The sequence below is a fragment of the Pseudochaenichthys georgianus genome, chromosome 16 (genome assembly GCF_902827115.2).
Source record: "Pseudochaenichthys georgianus chromosome 16, fPseGeo1.2, whole genome shotgun sequence".
Classification (NCBI taxonomy): Eukaryota; Metazoa; Chordata; class Actinopteri; order Perciformes; family Channichthyidae; genus Pseudochaenichthys; species Pseudochaenichthys georgianus.
The window spans coordinates 28494724-28509150 of NC_047518.2; the positions used below are offsets into that span (position 1 = coordinate 28494724).

The 14427-nt window shown below is 45.7% G+C and overlaps 1 protein-coding gene across 2 annotated transcripts in view; it reads right to left on the minus strand.

The window, feature by feature from the left end:
- Positions 1-14427, minus strand: part of LOC117461186 (ephrin-A4) — a 30995-nt gene that overhangs the window by 7386 nt on the left and 9182 nt on the right. For both annotated transcript variants that reach the window (XM_034102962.2, XM_034102961.2), the window contains exons 2-3: positions 4295-4593; positions 436-504 (exon numbers count right to left, since the gene is read on the minus strand). In XM_034102962.2, the coding sequence (XP_033958853.1) occupies positions 436-504; positions 4295-4593 (368 nt within the window). The remainder of the gene's footprint in view (positions 1-435; positions 505-4294; positions 4594-14427) is intronic.

Genomic DNA, 14427 nt, shown 5'->3' on the forward strand with positions numbered 1-14427 from the left:
GATCACTCTGGGAATTTCACACTGGGGTAGAGAGAGATGGAGAGTGGAAGATTGAGGGAGACAAGGAGTTAAAAAAAAAAAAAAGGGAGAGAATGGAGTGAGGGATTGGGGAAGAAGAGAGGAGAGGGAACTAATGGTTAAAACAACTCTCAATCCAATGACGTTGTAAAGCCAGCATGGAGTGGATTGCGCAGTAAGTCTCATGTGATGAAGTTAAAGATAGTGCAAGATTCTGAAGATGACTTTAAGTTCCTTGATAAAAGTTAAGGACATTAGAGCATCACAGTTATTCAAACAGAAAGGAGGAATAGTAGGGGGGTGAGGAGCAGTCTAAACATCATGCCCTGGTAGTAGAGGAGAGCGGCAGGGAGAGGAGTATCTTGCTGAACAACAAAGGGAGGAGCATGAAAGGAAGAACTGATGAAAAGTACTCACTGGGCTCACAGCACACGGTAACACGCAACTTCATACATGGCAGAGGAGGGCCTTCATCTGCCGGTAGAGCTAGAGAGAAAGAAAGACAGATTTAAATACGTTGCTTACATATTAAACCTGACAAAACGAAGAGGAATATGAATATGCTGAATGAAATCTTCCCATCTTATCTTTGAGAGCTCTCTTGGTAACTCTTCTACCATATCTATACATCATACAATACATGATATCCAAATAAAGAATCTCCCTGTGTCCCATTTAGTAACATACCTCCTACTTATCTGCACAATTACATAAAAACAATAACATACAGGATTGAGAGTGCAACTATTTAAAAGTGCAACATCTCGGATATCAATACTGATCACAGCTCATGTGGGAAATCTGGCCAACATCAGATGTATTACCTGTCGGTTCAGCACCGCTTTCACAAAACAACTGTCTGGAAACTGCAGTTAAAGGGCTTTACATTTGAATGATTCACAAACAGCTGCTATCTCAACAGGGACCCACCACACAAGCCGAGTGTTTGATCGCTAACAGCCTGTCTCACTTTGTATCTTTAATTTCAACCGATAAGATCGAGAACAGAAGAGCAGTGCGGCTGTCTTATACGCACTTTCTACAGTGAGAGAGCTCCACTCGCAGAGACACAATATCTTCACTGCTATGACAGGACACGTGTCAGATAAGGAAAACAAATGCAGCTAAATGAAAAGAAGCAAAATGGGGCAAACACATGAGAGTACTTGCATGAGCTTCAACTCTGTACATTTCACGATGAACATGCCTTGATATGTGATTTGTTTGTAGGTAAACATGTGTCTCTTATGCTCCAAGATGTGTTCATTGTTGACGAAACAAATCTTAACTCAAGATCTACTACTACTCAAAAAGCTTTGAGCTTCACTCCGCAGAACGCAGAGGTTGACGCTAGAAGGCATGCTCACGGGCTGGAAGGTGAAAGTTACAGTGCGCCACCCTTAGCTCTCTGTTTGAGACTTGTCCACGCGAGCAGGGTTTGGAAAGCCAAACATGATGCGTCATGCACATTACATACATGTGACCTGAAAAGGGGAAACAACAACGGCACATACTGTACACGGAGAACAGGCGTTTTAATCTAGTGGGAGACACCTTGTATCTGGCAACAAACTATATATGTAGTATTATAAAACATTTTAACATCTTGGAGAAGTAGATGGGTTTTTTTTAAAGATTTTGAAGTAGTTTGTTTAACTTTTTATGTCTGCCAAAAACCATATTAGAAACTATTTTGAAAGGCAGACTATCGCAAGTCTTTTCATAAACGTCTTGAAACACGTCTAGATAAGATCTTACAGATATGTTCTTCCAATTATGATGGCACATTTAAGTGTTGGACTAACAACAACAGCATTCCTCAGTTTTAGGTGTCCCTTGTAAACGTTTCCTCGAATGGTTCCATGTTGGGGCGCAGCTGACCATCAGAGGATGTCAAGGTGCTTCCTGTTTGTGGGGACATGTAGAAGCCGCAGGGATTGGTCAACAGGTCAGCGTGTCGTCAGGGTGATCGTCTTTGGGAGCCGAGAGAGGAGCTGAGCCCGGCTCAGACTGAGCCAACTAATGCCATTAGTGTTTCTAATACCATTGTACTGCTCTCCCAGGCTAATGCCATTGTACTGTCCCAGGGCTAGGGGCCCATTCAGCACAGGGACCCCAGAGCCAGACATTTGGACCAACTTTACGCCTGATCTTTGATGTGGACAAAACACACACAATCGCTCTGAGCCCAATGTGGCCCAACCGAGGGGGGGGCGGGGCCCATTGTTGCTTTTCACTGAACTTGCCTGAACAACCACAATAGCCCAGTGTGTGCGTGAGTGTGTGTACATATATACATGTGTGTTAGCGTGTGTGTGTGGAAGCGCTCTCTCATGCCCTCACAATGCTCCATTGTCCCGTGGACCGCATCAGTAATTTATGTAAAGAATCTTTCTTTCTCTTCGTCTCATCCATCCCTTCACTCTGTCGCTTTTGTTGCTCTCCCTTTTCTTTCGTGTGGATTCCTCTCATCCGGCCTCTCTTGCCCCCCCCCCCCTTCCTGTACTGTCAGACTGTGTCCATCTTTTGCTCTTTCTCTCTGTCACTCCTCCACGCTTCTCTACCTCTGTCTGCACCCCCCCCCCCCTGTTCACTGTCCTGTTTCTTCCTCCTACACTTTGCGGTCTCTTTGTTGTCACCCTTTCCATACTGCATTCACTTGATTCTTTCATTCTCTGACTTGTTTCATATCCTCCCCCTCATGGTTGGACTGATGCCAGAAGTTGTAAAAAGTAAGGAAAAAACCAGATTTTATAGCCACTAAACCATCCTATGTGTCTCTCACTCCCTTTTCTCCCTCCAGTGGTTTGAGATAAATGAGTGAGAGGACAGAAGCACAGGAGAGTGTAATGGGAAAGGGGAAACCTTCACTAAAAGTGTGTAACTGCCTACAGGTCTAAGAAAACATCAAATCAATGTCATTCAGGAGGAATTTATGGAGACCATTAATGCTTTAGGCTGCAGTTTGCCAACACTCAAAGCCTCATAAAAAGAAAACACACACAAGCTAAAGTTGTTCTCTACCTTTGCATCACTTCAAAAAGGTAAGGATGTGCGGCCACCACACTGCCTCCAACACCGTCTGATGAACTGAAACAGCAGACATTTACATATTTTCTCTTTTACAGCTGTTTCACTTGACTTCCAGTGTAAGGGGCCTGAAGCAAAGATTCATGGCTTTACTAAAGTAGAAGATGCTCAAAAAATACTAAGTGATAATTCACTTTGGGAATTAAAAACAAATAACCTTTAGTCATGTATTGAACCTAGATACTTTTTAGGAAATTACAGTACTGCTTTCAGTAATATTTGTGATACAAAATAAGCAGTTTCTCTGAGAAATGTGTTTAACTCCAAGGGGTTGGGGTAAGGGTTGACTAACGGCCCGTCCACACAGCGGCTTTGGAAAAAGCTTGCCGGCGGGCGTGTTTGAAGCTCGACCAACAACCAATCACATGAATCCCCCGCCCCTGACACACAAGCAGCGGTTTGATTGGCTAGAGCTTGTACTGGCGTATGATTTGATTGGCTGACGCTTCCACCGAATGCTTCAGAAGCTTAAAAAGTTGAACATTGCTCAACTTTTGCAGCCTGAAACGCCAGGAAAGCTCCGCTCTGCTTCCCACAATGCAGTTCGGCGAAAAGTGACGTCACCCCATTCAAAGTGAATGGAGAGAAGCGTTGAAGAGTCCCGTTAGGATAAGATGTTACATCATTCTAGTCCTTTTCAAAGCTTGGAAATTGTTTTTTGCTTACCGAGTCAAAATATTTAATGTTCGCTTTCATCTTGCAAAAAAAATATCAAAACATCACCTAGGGCCTAGGCCATCGTCTTACTTGTAAGCACAAGTCACTTTTCTTTATCTGATGTGATAATAATCTGAACGTTTTGGGGGGTTTGACTGTTGCAGTCATCTTTGGTTTGAGGAAAATGTGATATGTTTTCCGTTCATAGACAATTGATGGATTTGCAACCAAAACTGACCGAAACGTGCCTCCATTAAATTACCAAATCCATACAAATATTTGACTGTTTAAATCTTTTGCAAGGCTGCTTGTTTAACATTTGAAAAACGGATTTATTTCACAAGTTAGACAATTTATTTTGAAAAGAATAGGCTTTGAGAACTCATGACTGTTGATACCAGTACATTACATTACATTACCAATACCAAACTATTTTAAATGATACCCAGCTCTACTTGTGACCCACTTCAATCTGACACAATGACCCCCCACACTCCCACACAAAGAGACACACACATCCTCTACTCACAGCTGTAGTAGTAGTGGCGCCCTGGCAGAAACTCAAACCCCAGCGAGAAGGGGGTGAACCTTTGGATCTTCTCAGAGAAGCGCACCGGTCCAAAGGGGGCGTAGGGGGTGTTACACTCCCACCTCTTGATGGCCCCTCTGGTCTCCACACAGCCCTGGAAAGAGGCCTCCCCCACCAGGTAGAGGGCCAGCTCCTCGGGCTGCCCGGAGCCCTGGGGCCTCTTGTTGGGGTAGTGAGGGCAGTAGATGTCCAGGTAGTCATTCAGATTCACCTGGATGGACATATCTCCTGCTGTTAACCTGGAAGAACGAACGAATAGCACATTAATATTTCACGTTACGATTACATGGAGTAAACTAAAGAGAAAGAGAGATGGTGATTAAACAGCGACGGAGAGAGAAAGAAGACAGATGACAGGAATTCCAAAATGCCTTTGTGCCGGGAGGAATGTGGATAGTTCATCAATATTACACATAACGATTGCACAGGGTTAGAAGGCAAAGTTGTGCAGGTTTCAAAGAATGTTTTACAGTTTGATGTATCAACGACTGTTTTCTACTTCCAGGCCAGCAAAGGAGCGGGTTAGAGCAAAAACAACAATTCCTCAAATGCTAATTAAGACCAATGAGGAGGGTTCAGAGTAGAATACACTTGACTCCCTCCACTCCCTCTACACACACAGAAGTGTAAAAATGTATGCAGACGTGCACGCGTACGCACAACCGCAGCTTCAGTCAAGGTTGACCGGCCCTCGGCATAACAACAACTCAGGACAAGAAAAGCATCATTAGGACAGAAGAGCTGCATTATGCATGCTCCTTTAGACTGCAGATTCTCACTTCCTGTCAGCCACAATACAAAGAGTTACCTGGGTGTAAACTAATACGGAAGAAGAAAGGATGTGAGGGAAATGAAGGGAAGTCGATGCATGAGGTGAATTGAACATGAAGAAACCAAGTCTTATGAATCAGGAGATGGTAAATGAGGAGAGAAATGTGAGACCAATGTGACTGATGGAGGTGACATGAGACGAGGCCTGGAGGAAAACAGATGGGGACTGATGAAAAGAGAGCTGTAGAGACAGGTTGGAGCAGACCGATGGCACGAACAAATGAATAAGAAAGCCAGAAGTTTGATGAACAGGTATACAAAAAAGTGGAGTAAAGAGAAAAGAAAGTAGTGTTTTAATTAGCGACCCCAGAGAGTCCGAGTGCAGACACTCTGAGAGGAGAACAACGGGTGTGAGAAAGAGAGGAGACAGACTTTAATTGGGCTTCTCTTCGCATGGTGCGCAGGAGACGAAGAAAGAGGGGCTTGGGCAGAAGGTTCAGGTCCATCAGTGGGAGTCTTTATGGAGGGGTGACAGAGCGGAGGAGAGAGGAAGGGAGTGCTGGGAGTCGGCGAAGGGGAACATGGGAGTGAAAAAGAGCGCGGAAAAGGGATGGGCGGTGGAGCAGACTTAAGATAAGTAGGCCGACAGAGAGGAGACCAAAAGAACAAGCGAAAAATAAGAGCGGAGAGGGAGGAGGAAGAGGAGGGGGCACACTGAAATAAAACAGACATGACAGGTAGCAGGAGACGAAGATGGTCCAGCAGATCTACAGAGCGCGTCAAGGATCGATGGAGCAATGAGAGGAGAAATCACAAGACGCTATATGAGAAGGAGGAGCCATATTACATGATTGATTTTCAACCTGAATGCTGGTTGAACAGTGATAATAAAGCAGAGCGTGTGTGTGTGTGTGTGTGTGTGTGTGTGTGGTGTGTTTTGTCGTGGAAATGTAGGTGAGACCCTGCAGGCAGGTCTCACTGAACGCTGCTTCCTGCTCAATAGCTAGCGTGAAGAACTGGCGATCTATCTATCTACAGGACAGGACTCTATTGATCGGGATCCCTCGCTCAGGGGAGACGCGGAGACGCACACACACACACACACACACACACACACACACACACACACACACACACACACACACACACACACACACACACACACACACACACACACACACACACACACACACACACACACACACACACACACACACACACACACACACACACACACACACACACACACACACACACCACCTGATCGATATCCCCTCTGTGAATGTGCTTGTGTGGCCGGGCCCCGACGGCTCTATTACCTGTGTGTGCTAATTACAGCCCAACTTGATTGTCTGGTTTAAGAGAACACACACACACACACACACACACACACACACACACACACACACACACACACACACACACACACACACACACACACACACACACACACACACACACACACACACACACACACACACACACACACACACACACACACACACACACACACACACCACACACACACACACACACACACACACACACACACACACACACACACCACACACACACACACACACACACACACACACACACACACACACACACACACACACACACACACACACACACACACACACACACACACACACACACACACACACACACAGTTTACTATTCATACCTGTGGTGCTTTTGAAGGCTTCTCCAAGACACAGAAATGTTTGCTTAGGTGCACCAGCTGTGGAAGTGTGGGAGTGTGCGTGAATGTGTAATAATAGACATGTGCTGTGTCAACATGCTGCCCCCCCCCCCCGCAATGTCATTCATCTCAAGCTTCTTCTTCTTCTCCCTCCTCACCCAACTCCTGATTCATTACATTCCTCCTCCTCACCCCCTTCTTCTTTTGACCTCCTTCCTTATCTCTCCCCACTTTTGAGGCTGCATCTCATCCTGCTCTCCCTCCTATGTATGACCCCCCTTTTCCTCCCACAAGTCTCCAACCTTGGCCCGCGCCATATGCACGCCAGCAATTACAGAGACTGTGTGCTCTACTGATGTCAAACTGTCAGGCCTCTTCCCTTCCTTCCTCCCTTCTCTGCGGCCTTGGTAGGCTTGGGTATGCCCTAATTACACTCAGCATCCTCCCCTACTGCCAGCCACCACACAGCAGAGCGGTGACAGCACAGGGGCTGGTGGAGAAAAGGAACAGAGAGCTGGTGGAGTAGCCCATCAGCTGGAGAATGCTCTGGAAGCGGAGGATTGGTTTGGTCCAGAGCCGGAGCAACAGGGGAGAGGGCAAAGACACAGCACACGCACTCATGTGTGTTTGAGCACATGTGAGCGTGAATGCACACACACATGTTCACACACTTTAGGCATACACACACAGAGACATGAAAGTACTTCAGGAGAATAAAACATGCTCTCCCCTCATGCCAGAGGGTGATCGGTGACACCCTTCTGAGCACTAGTGCAAGCTCTTGGTTGATACAAAAAAAGGAGCCGAATCAAATAGAACACGCTGCGCCCTTCAATCGAGGACTTGAAAAGGCGAACATTTATCCTTTCTTTTTTTATAATTGCAGGAAATGACATTAAAAATTGAAAAAATTTAACAACTAATGTCCTCCCCATGTGTGTCCATGTTAACGTGTGTGCACAGGGAAACATACATTCCTGTGTGTGTGTGTGTGTGTGTGTGTGTGTGTGTGTGTGTGGTTATAATGAAATGCAGGGGTTTGACTGTGGCAGAGACCTTTGATCCTTTAATATGAGAGAATAATTAAAGGAGCAACAATCCCACAACACGGCTTCAGGAATACAGAGCAGATACTCGATCACGCAGAGCAGCTGCGTACTATGCATACTGAATACACTTGGGTACTTAACGCATGTAATGCACATAAACATGCGGGCAACAAATATTCCGCTACAATACAAATATCACACTGTGCCATGCATCCCAAATGAATGTATACTGTAGATGCTGTGGATTTAATAAACGCGTCCATGCCTGTGATGGAACGATAAGAAGCCCACAGTTAAAGTCTGTTGGCCCCTTGAAGTGACGACGGGAGGCAGAGAGGCTTAGAGGAGCCTCAGTTCTTCCCGTGGTAAATCATAGCAGGCGGATCGCTAACTCGGCTCACTATGGTGACTGGGTACAGTACGTATCTGTGGTCACCGTGCCTTGGCGGGGCATAGCGTGACACAGCTTCAGCCTCTGTGGTGCTGTAGTAACACTTCAGCTAAAACGGGAGGATGTGTGTTGCTCTCGAGGAGGATGACTTTGTGAACTGGTATTGTATATTTCAGTTTTGGTACACCAGATGGGTGGGGTTAGCCGTTAACAGATGACAGCTGAGTCATTAATCTTGATGAATAAAATAATGTCATCTTTGACATACTGATTGCATTAGTATTCTGGGTGTCACGGTTTAGTTAATCCAACTAGTCATCTCAATTTGAACTGATACTTTTTCTGGAATGGCTTTGCTATGTGGTTTTGCCTGCTGAAACAAAGTCAATCTGTGCTTTCAAAACTCTGGTGAACTTTCGCACAAAAATGTGGACTGCCGACCAACTCCACATTGTTGCGCCTCTCCCAGTCTTTAAGGAAACACTGAATCGGGACTTACTGCCAGACTAAACTGTTCCACAAACTGGAAAAAAGTGCAGTTGTTGGAATTGGCAGGGGTTGTTGGAACAAAAATGCATCTTGAAGAAACTGTAACCAACCACAGCAGCCAACTACACTAACTAACCGTGTTCCTAACCTTTCAACCACAGCTGTTTTGTAGACACTTAATAACAACTTCAGCTGAGCAGTTTTATGGTGACATCTTGTACATCTGAAAGAATGACATGGATACATCTCTCAACACGAGAGAGGGATTGGAGAAAACTGTACACATCTTGTTGCTGGGCAGGTGAAGAAGACGAGGCTCTAGAAGTCTTTCCATGGGAATAACAACTCTGTACTGTGGGGGAAAGCTGCTGGAAAGTATGAGAGAAGTTCAAAACAAAAAAGCCCAAAGATGGTACAGGAGGAAAGAAGGAACAGGGCAGAGAACAAGAGAATACTCTTTCTCTTCGAAGCTTTAATGACCTCCTGCTCCAGAGGCTATCCTATCTTCAGAGAGAAACAAGAGGAATAGGACACCTGCCGCTCCTCATGAGTCAGACATGAGAGAGAGAGACTTTAACTCGGAAAAATATGTCTTTCTTTTGTTCCCCATCTCTTCTCTCCTGCTCAATCTTCTGCTGCGCTGTTGTAAAATGGAACAGAATCAGGGCAACCCCACCTCCCCCCTCCCCTAGCCATGCCCCCCCCTCTTCGCCCACACAAAGCCATGCTGTGTCCGGAGCCTAAACACCAATGTTGTGTCTAACCTGGTGCTTACTCCCCTCAACGCGCACAAACAAGGACTTCCCCCCCCTACCTCTGACCATCTGGGGCCCCCCACAACCCCGCCTGCCCAGTTGGCAGAAATAAATCCCTTTACTAACCCCCTTCAACCTCACATCCCCGGGACGCTGCAGACCCTGTATTTTCAAAATGTAAGTGTCATCAAACTGAGGTAAAGGATGGTGAGCAACCCCTCCTCACTGAGAGGGAAAAGGGACTTAAGGGGAACAAGCTGCTCTTATCTACCGTTTCCTGTTTGGTGGGCCTATGTTCATGTTTTCATGTACGTGTGCTTCCTTCAAGGTCAGAAGGAAGTGTATCTCCCGCTACACCAGACCTTTTGCTTTCTTTTCCATGACTCCTAATTTCGAAATGTGGACGGTATGTGAACTTCCCTCCTCCATTTTCCCCTCATCCGTATCCATCCACTTGAGTGTGCGTTTTTTCTTTCTATGCAGGTTCTGAGCACACACAGATTGTAAGATCTGGGTGGCTTTACGACCTCTGATAAACACTTCCCTGAGGGAAGCCCTGTGCTAACAGACAATCCTAATGCATCTGCCCTCATAAGAAGGATAAGAACATCAGTGCACACAGACATTGCAGAGCATCGTATATCTATATGAATTTGGTGACAATGGCTGTATGTGTGTAGCCTGGAGGAAGTGATGGGTTGCACCTTTCTTGCCCTGCAGGCTCCATTAAAGGAAGCATGGGCAATTCAAACTGTTAGGATCAGCAGGCTGCCCCGTGGACACACAGACACACACACACACACACACACACACACACACACACACACACACACACACACACACACACACACACACACACACACACACACACACACACACACACACACACACACACACACACACACGCACACACACACACACACACACACACACACACACACACACACACACACACACACACACACACACACACACACACACACACACACACACACACACACACACACACACACACACACACACACACACACACACACACACTGCTTCAGGCCCTGAGGGACCCTATTTTCTGCCTGTTACGGCATAGGTCCTCCTCTGTGTGCGTGTGTGTGTGTGTGTGTGTGTGTGTGTGTGTGTGTGTGTGTGTGTGTGTGTGTGTGTGTGTGTGTGTGTGTGTGTGTGTGGTCATTCTGTGGGTATCAGCATCACAAGAGGATGTATAGCTCGGCCGTCAGGGCTGAGTAAAATTGCATGATTTGGGTCTGCAGGACCTATCAGTATGGAAACCATTCCATGGGAACCGTTTTGATACGGCTGCAGGTCTGCAGAAACCATCCCAGCCTCTACGTGGCAGCGCCGTCATGCACGCTCTCCATGTGTGGTCCATTCTGATCCAAAAATAAGCTTTCCAGCAACTTTTCTAGGAGGTATGAAATTACTGTGCACAATATAAACGGACAAAGGCTGCAGTCTGACAGTCTGAGGCTCCCTTTTCTTTTCGCCACTTGACCGAAAAACAGTGCAAATGTTGCCCACCAGCGGGGCAGCAGCTGCGAGCGCTCGGACTTGACTCTCTCACCTGCTCAGCGTGGAGGCCACACTTGGAGGCAGAGTGCTAGAGAGAAAGGGCACAATCAGAAGAGGTTCGGCCCTCACGCAGAGAAGAATGACGGGAAAGTGTGCGGCAAAAGAAATGCGCATGGGCGAGATCATGGTGCACTCACAGAAAGGGGCGTGTGAGGGGGCAAATAAGGTCAGACGTGCCGTTGCCAGGACAACAACAAATCCAAGGCTGGGATTGGTGCCAAGCCAGTGCCCCACCCATCCATCCTTTCCTTCCATACGTCTTTTTTTTCTGCATCTCTCTGTCGGACAGCCTTAACCTCAGAGTAATGAGTGCTCTCCATGTTTCTGCAGTCTAAATGCAGCTGCAGTGTAAATACAGGGCTGATCTGTGCAGGTGCCAGGCTCCGATACGTAAACCTGAATATAGCTACCGTACCTCACCGCTCAGACACTGACAGACAGAGGAGGGGGGGCAGTGACAGCCATGATGGGTGGACACAACAAGCCATGATTCAAACTATGTACAAAATCTATCAAAGTGTATTGCTACAAAGTGGCAGCTGGGCTGATCCACAGTGTCAACATCATTTGTCTCATCTTTTGTACCAACTTCATACACAGTGTCAAAGCAGATGAGACTCGCCAAATAAAGAGAGTTGATGAATGAATGTTCACTTCAAGGGTTGGTCGTATTGGTTTCATGCCAATTGGGCAGGTGGTGTAGGACGGAGGGGACACCGGGAGATCTTTATGCTTTTACTGTAAATTAAAAAAATATATATTAAGATAAATACAAAACAGAGAAAAAAGTGTTTATTTTAAAGCCGGCTTTAGACTGCACATTTGAATCATACATCGTATCTGTTGTTTTAAAGCTGAAAAAAATCCAGAAATATATGAATGTTCTGTTATATATCATTATAGATTGAATATATTTGGATTTAAGTTAATATAATGTAACCATAATGGAATTATTAAAGCTTTAAAGAGGTCACTTTGGGCTTTAGGAAATCTTTTACTAATTTTTGAAAATGTTTTACTACCAAAAGTTATTCTGATACAGATAAAAGGATAATCAAATATAATCATTGCAACCCTAAGTTGGTTAGATCCAACTTGCCATACCTGTTCCTCTTTCAATGAATCTTGTATCTTTGTCTGCATCTTTGACAAGATAATTTAAAATCAAACCCTTTTAAACAGTGACATTTATTTTAAATGTTTGGCGAATGTTGCATGTTGCTTATTGGCAACATTTCATAGTTTTATATATATTTTCGTATCCCTATCGAGTCCCAACGTCTTAGCAGTATACGTTCTACACCCCCATCTGTTATATTAACTATACTTAACTACACTTATCTGTGTCTCAGGTCAGCAGGTCCCACCTGTGTAAGTAGGTTAAGGAGGACATGCCAGCAACGCCCCTTAAAACAACTACATACACACACACCCGCACACACACACTTTAACTCGGATACACTCTTCACTATAGTGAAAAGGGCGCTCACAAAGCAAATACACTGAGCCAATAAATCAGAGTTGGCTTTGAGAATCCATCATTTACTAAGTGGGTCAACCTTCTGATGCCGTCGACACTCTTTCCCATTCTTGCACTCTGTGTTTGTCTCTCTCCATGATGTGAAGGTCAATGCTGGATAGGCAACATAGACGTTCAACCCAGGTATGCATTCCCTCTGCCTTCAACTCAGCGTCGGCTCATTGGATAGTTGTTAGTGGAGGAATGGCCACACACACACACACACACACACACACACACACACACACACACACACACACACACACACACACACACACACACACACACACACACACACACACACACACACACACACACACACACACACACACACACACACACACACAAACACCACACACACACACACACACACACCACACACACACACACACACACACACCCACACACACCCACACACACACACACACACACACACACACACACACACACACACACACACACACACACACACACACACACACACACACACACGACATGTCAAGGAAAGCTACTAATACAGAGGCCTGAATTATTTAAAGACAGAGAAGGAGTGCAAAGGAGAATATGGAGAGAGAGAGATGGGAGAGGCACACGAGTTGGGGAGTAAATAGAGTGGCAGCCTGCTCTTCCCGTCCCTCTGACTCATGGAGAACTTATTTAAAAACTTCTATACTTGCTTTCACTCCCATCTGCTTTCTCCCACCCCATCTTCAGCAGGTCTCATTTCCTCCCTCTGTCAGAGTGTCACACCTTCTCCCTCCATTGCTTCTTCCACCACCATTTCATCCACTTCACCCTCCCTCCCTCCCTCCCTCCCCACTCTGTATTTTTCTCTGTTTATCTAAGCACTTTCACGGTCACTGCTTTGGAATCCCAGGAGACTAAACTGGCCCCCTCTTCCCCCCCCTCGCAGACGATCCATGCTTCTCCCTCCCTCTCCATCTTTCTCCGTCACAACCGTTAAGATTCGTATCGCTCTGTGCATCAGGGATATGGAAGGTCCCCCCTATTCCCCCTCAAGGCAGCCAGCTTTGTCCTGTTCTAGTCACGCACAGCCAGCCACTCGCCCCCGCCCTCTCACACGAACACATATGCACACCAGAGACAGGACACTCACACTGACGTCTAATACCAATCAGCTGGAAATAGAATTATTGAGACATTTGAATAAAATCTGCCCATTTGGTTTCAAGGCTACTATACTATGTGTTATTTATAACTTAATACAGCATATTCACTTTAGCACATGAGCATTAGCTTATCCATTGCTTTGCAGCGTGTGAAACTGAATTCTTGGTTTTAATATTTGGGCTGGTATTGGATGCTATTATCTGCCTCAAAGCCGGATGCCACTGCATTTCTTAGAAAGGCCAGTTGAGTTCCACAACACTGATGAAGGGTTTAAGACACAATAAGAGGGAAGAAGGGGGAGGTTGATTTAGGAGGGGAAGGAAGTAGTGAGGGTCAACAGGAGAGGTGCAGACGGCAGTCTGACATATAGTGTGAACAGCTGGGCGCTGGACTGGGATTAAATGATTAATTTGGGATTAAAATGGACTGGTCTCTACTTTAAAGTAATCAACCACAATGACCCAAAAGTGACACGCACAGAGTACAGTGTGGCAGTGTGGTGAGCAGGTTTTTTTCATAGTAACAGACTAAGTCCACTGTAAATCCACTGCAAACTAAGCAAGTACCACAGTAAAACCTGCAACGTATTCAGTATCTACCTTTTATTAAACAAAACCGCTCTAAACTTTTTTCGTTCTGAAAAGAAATCCATCAGTGAAACTCCTCAAATGTAAAA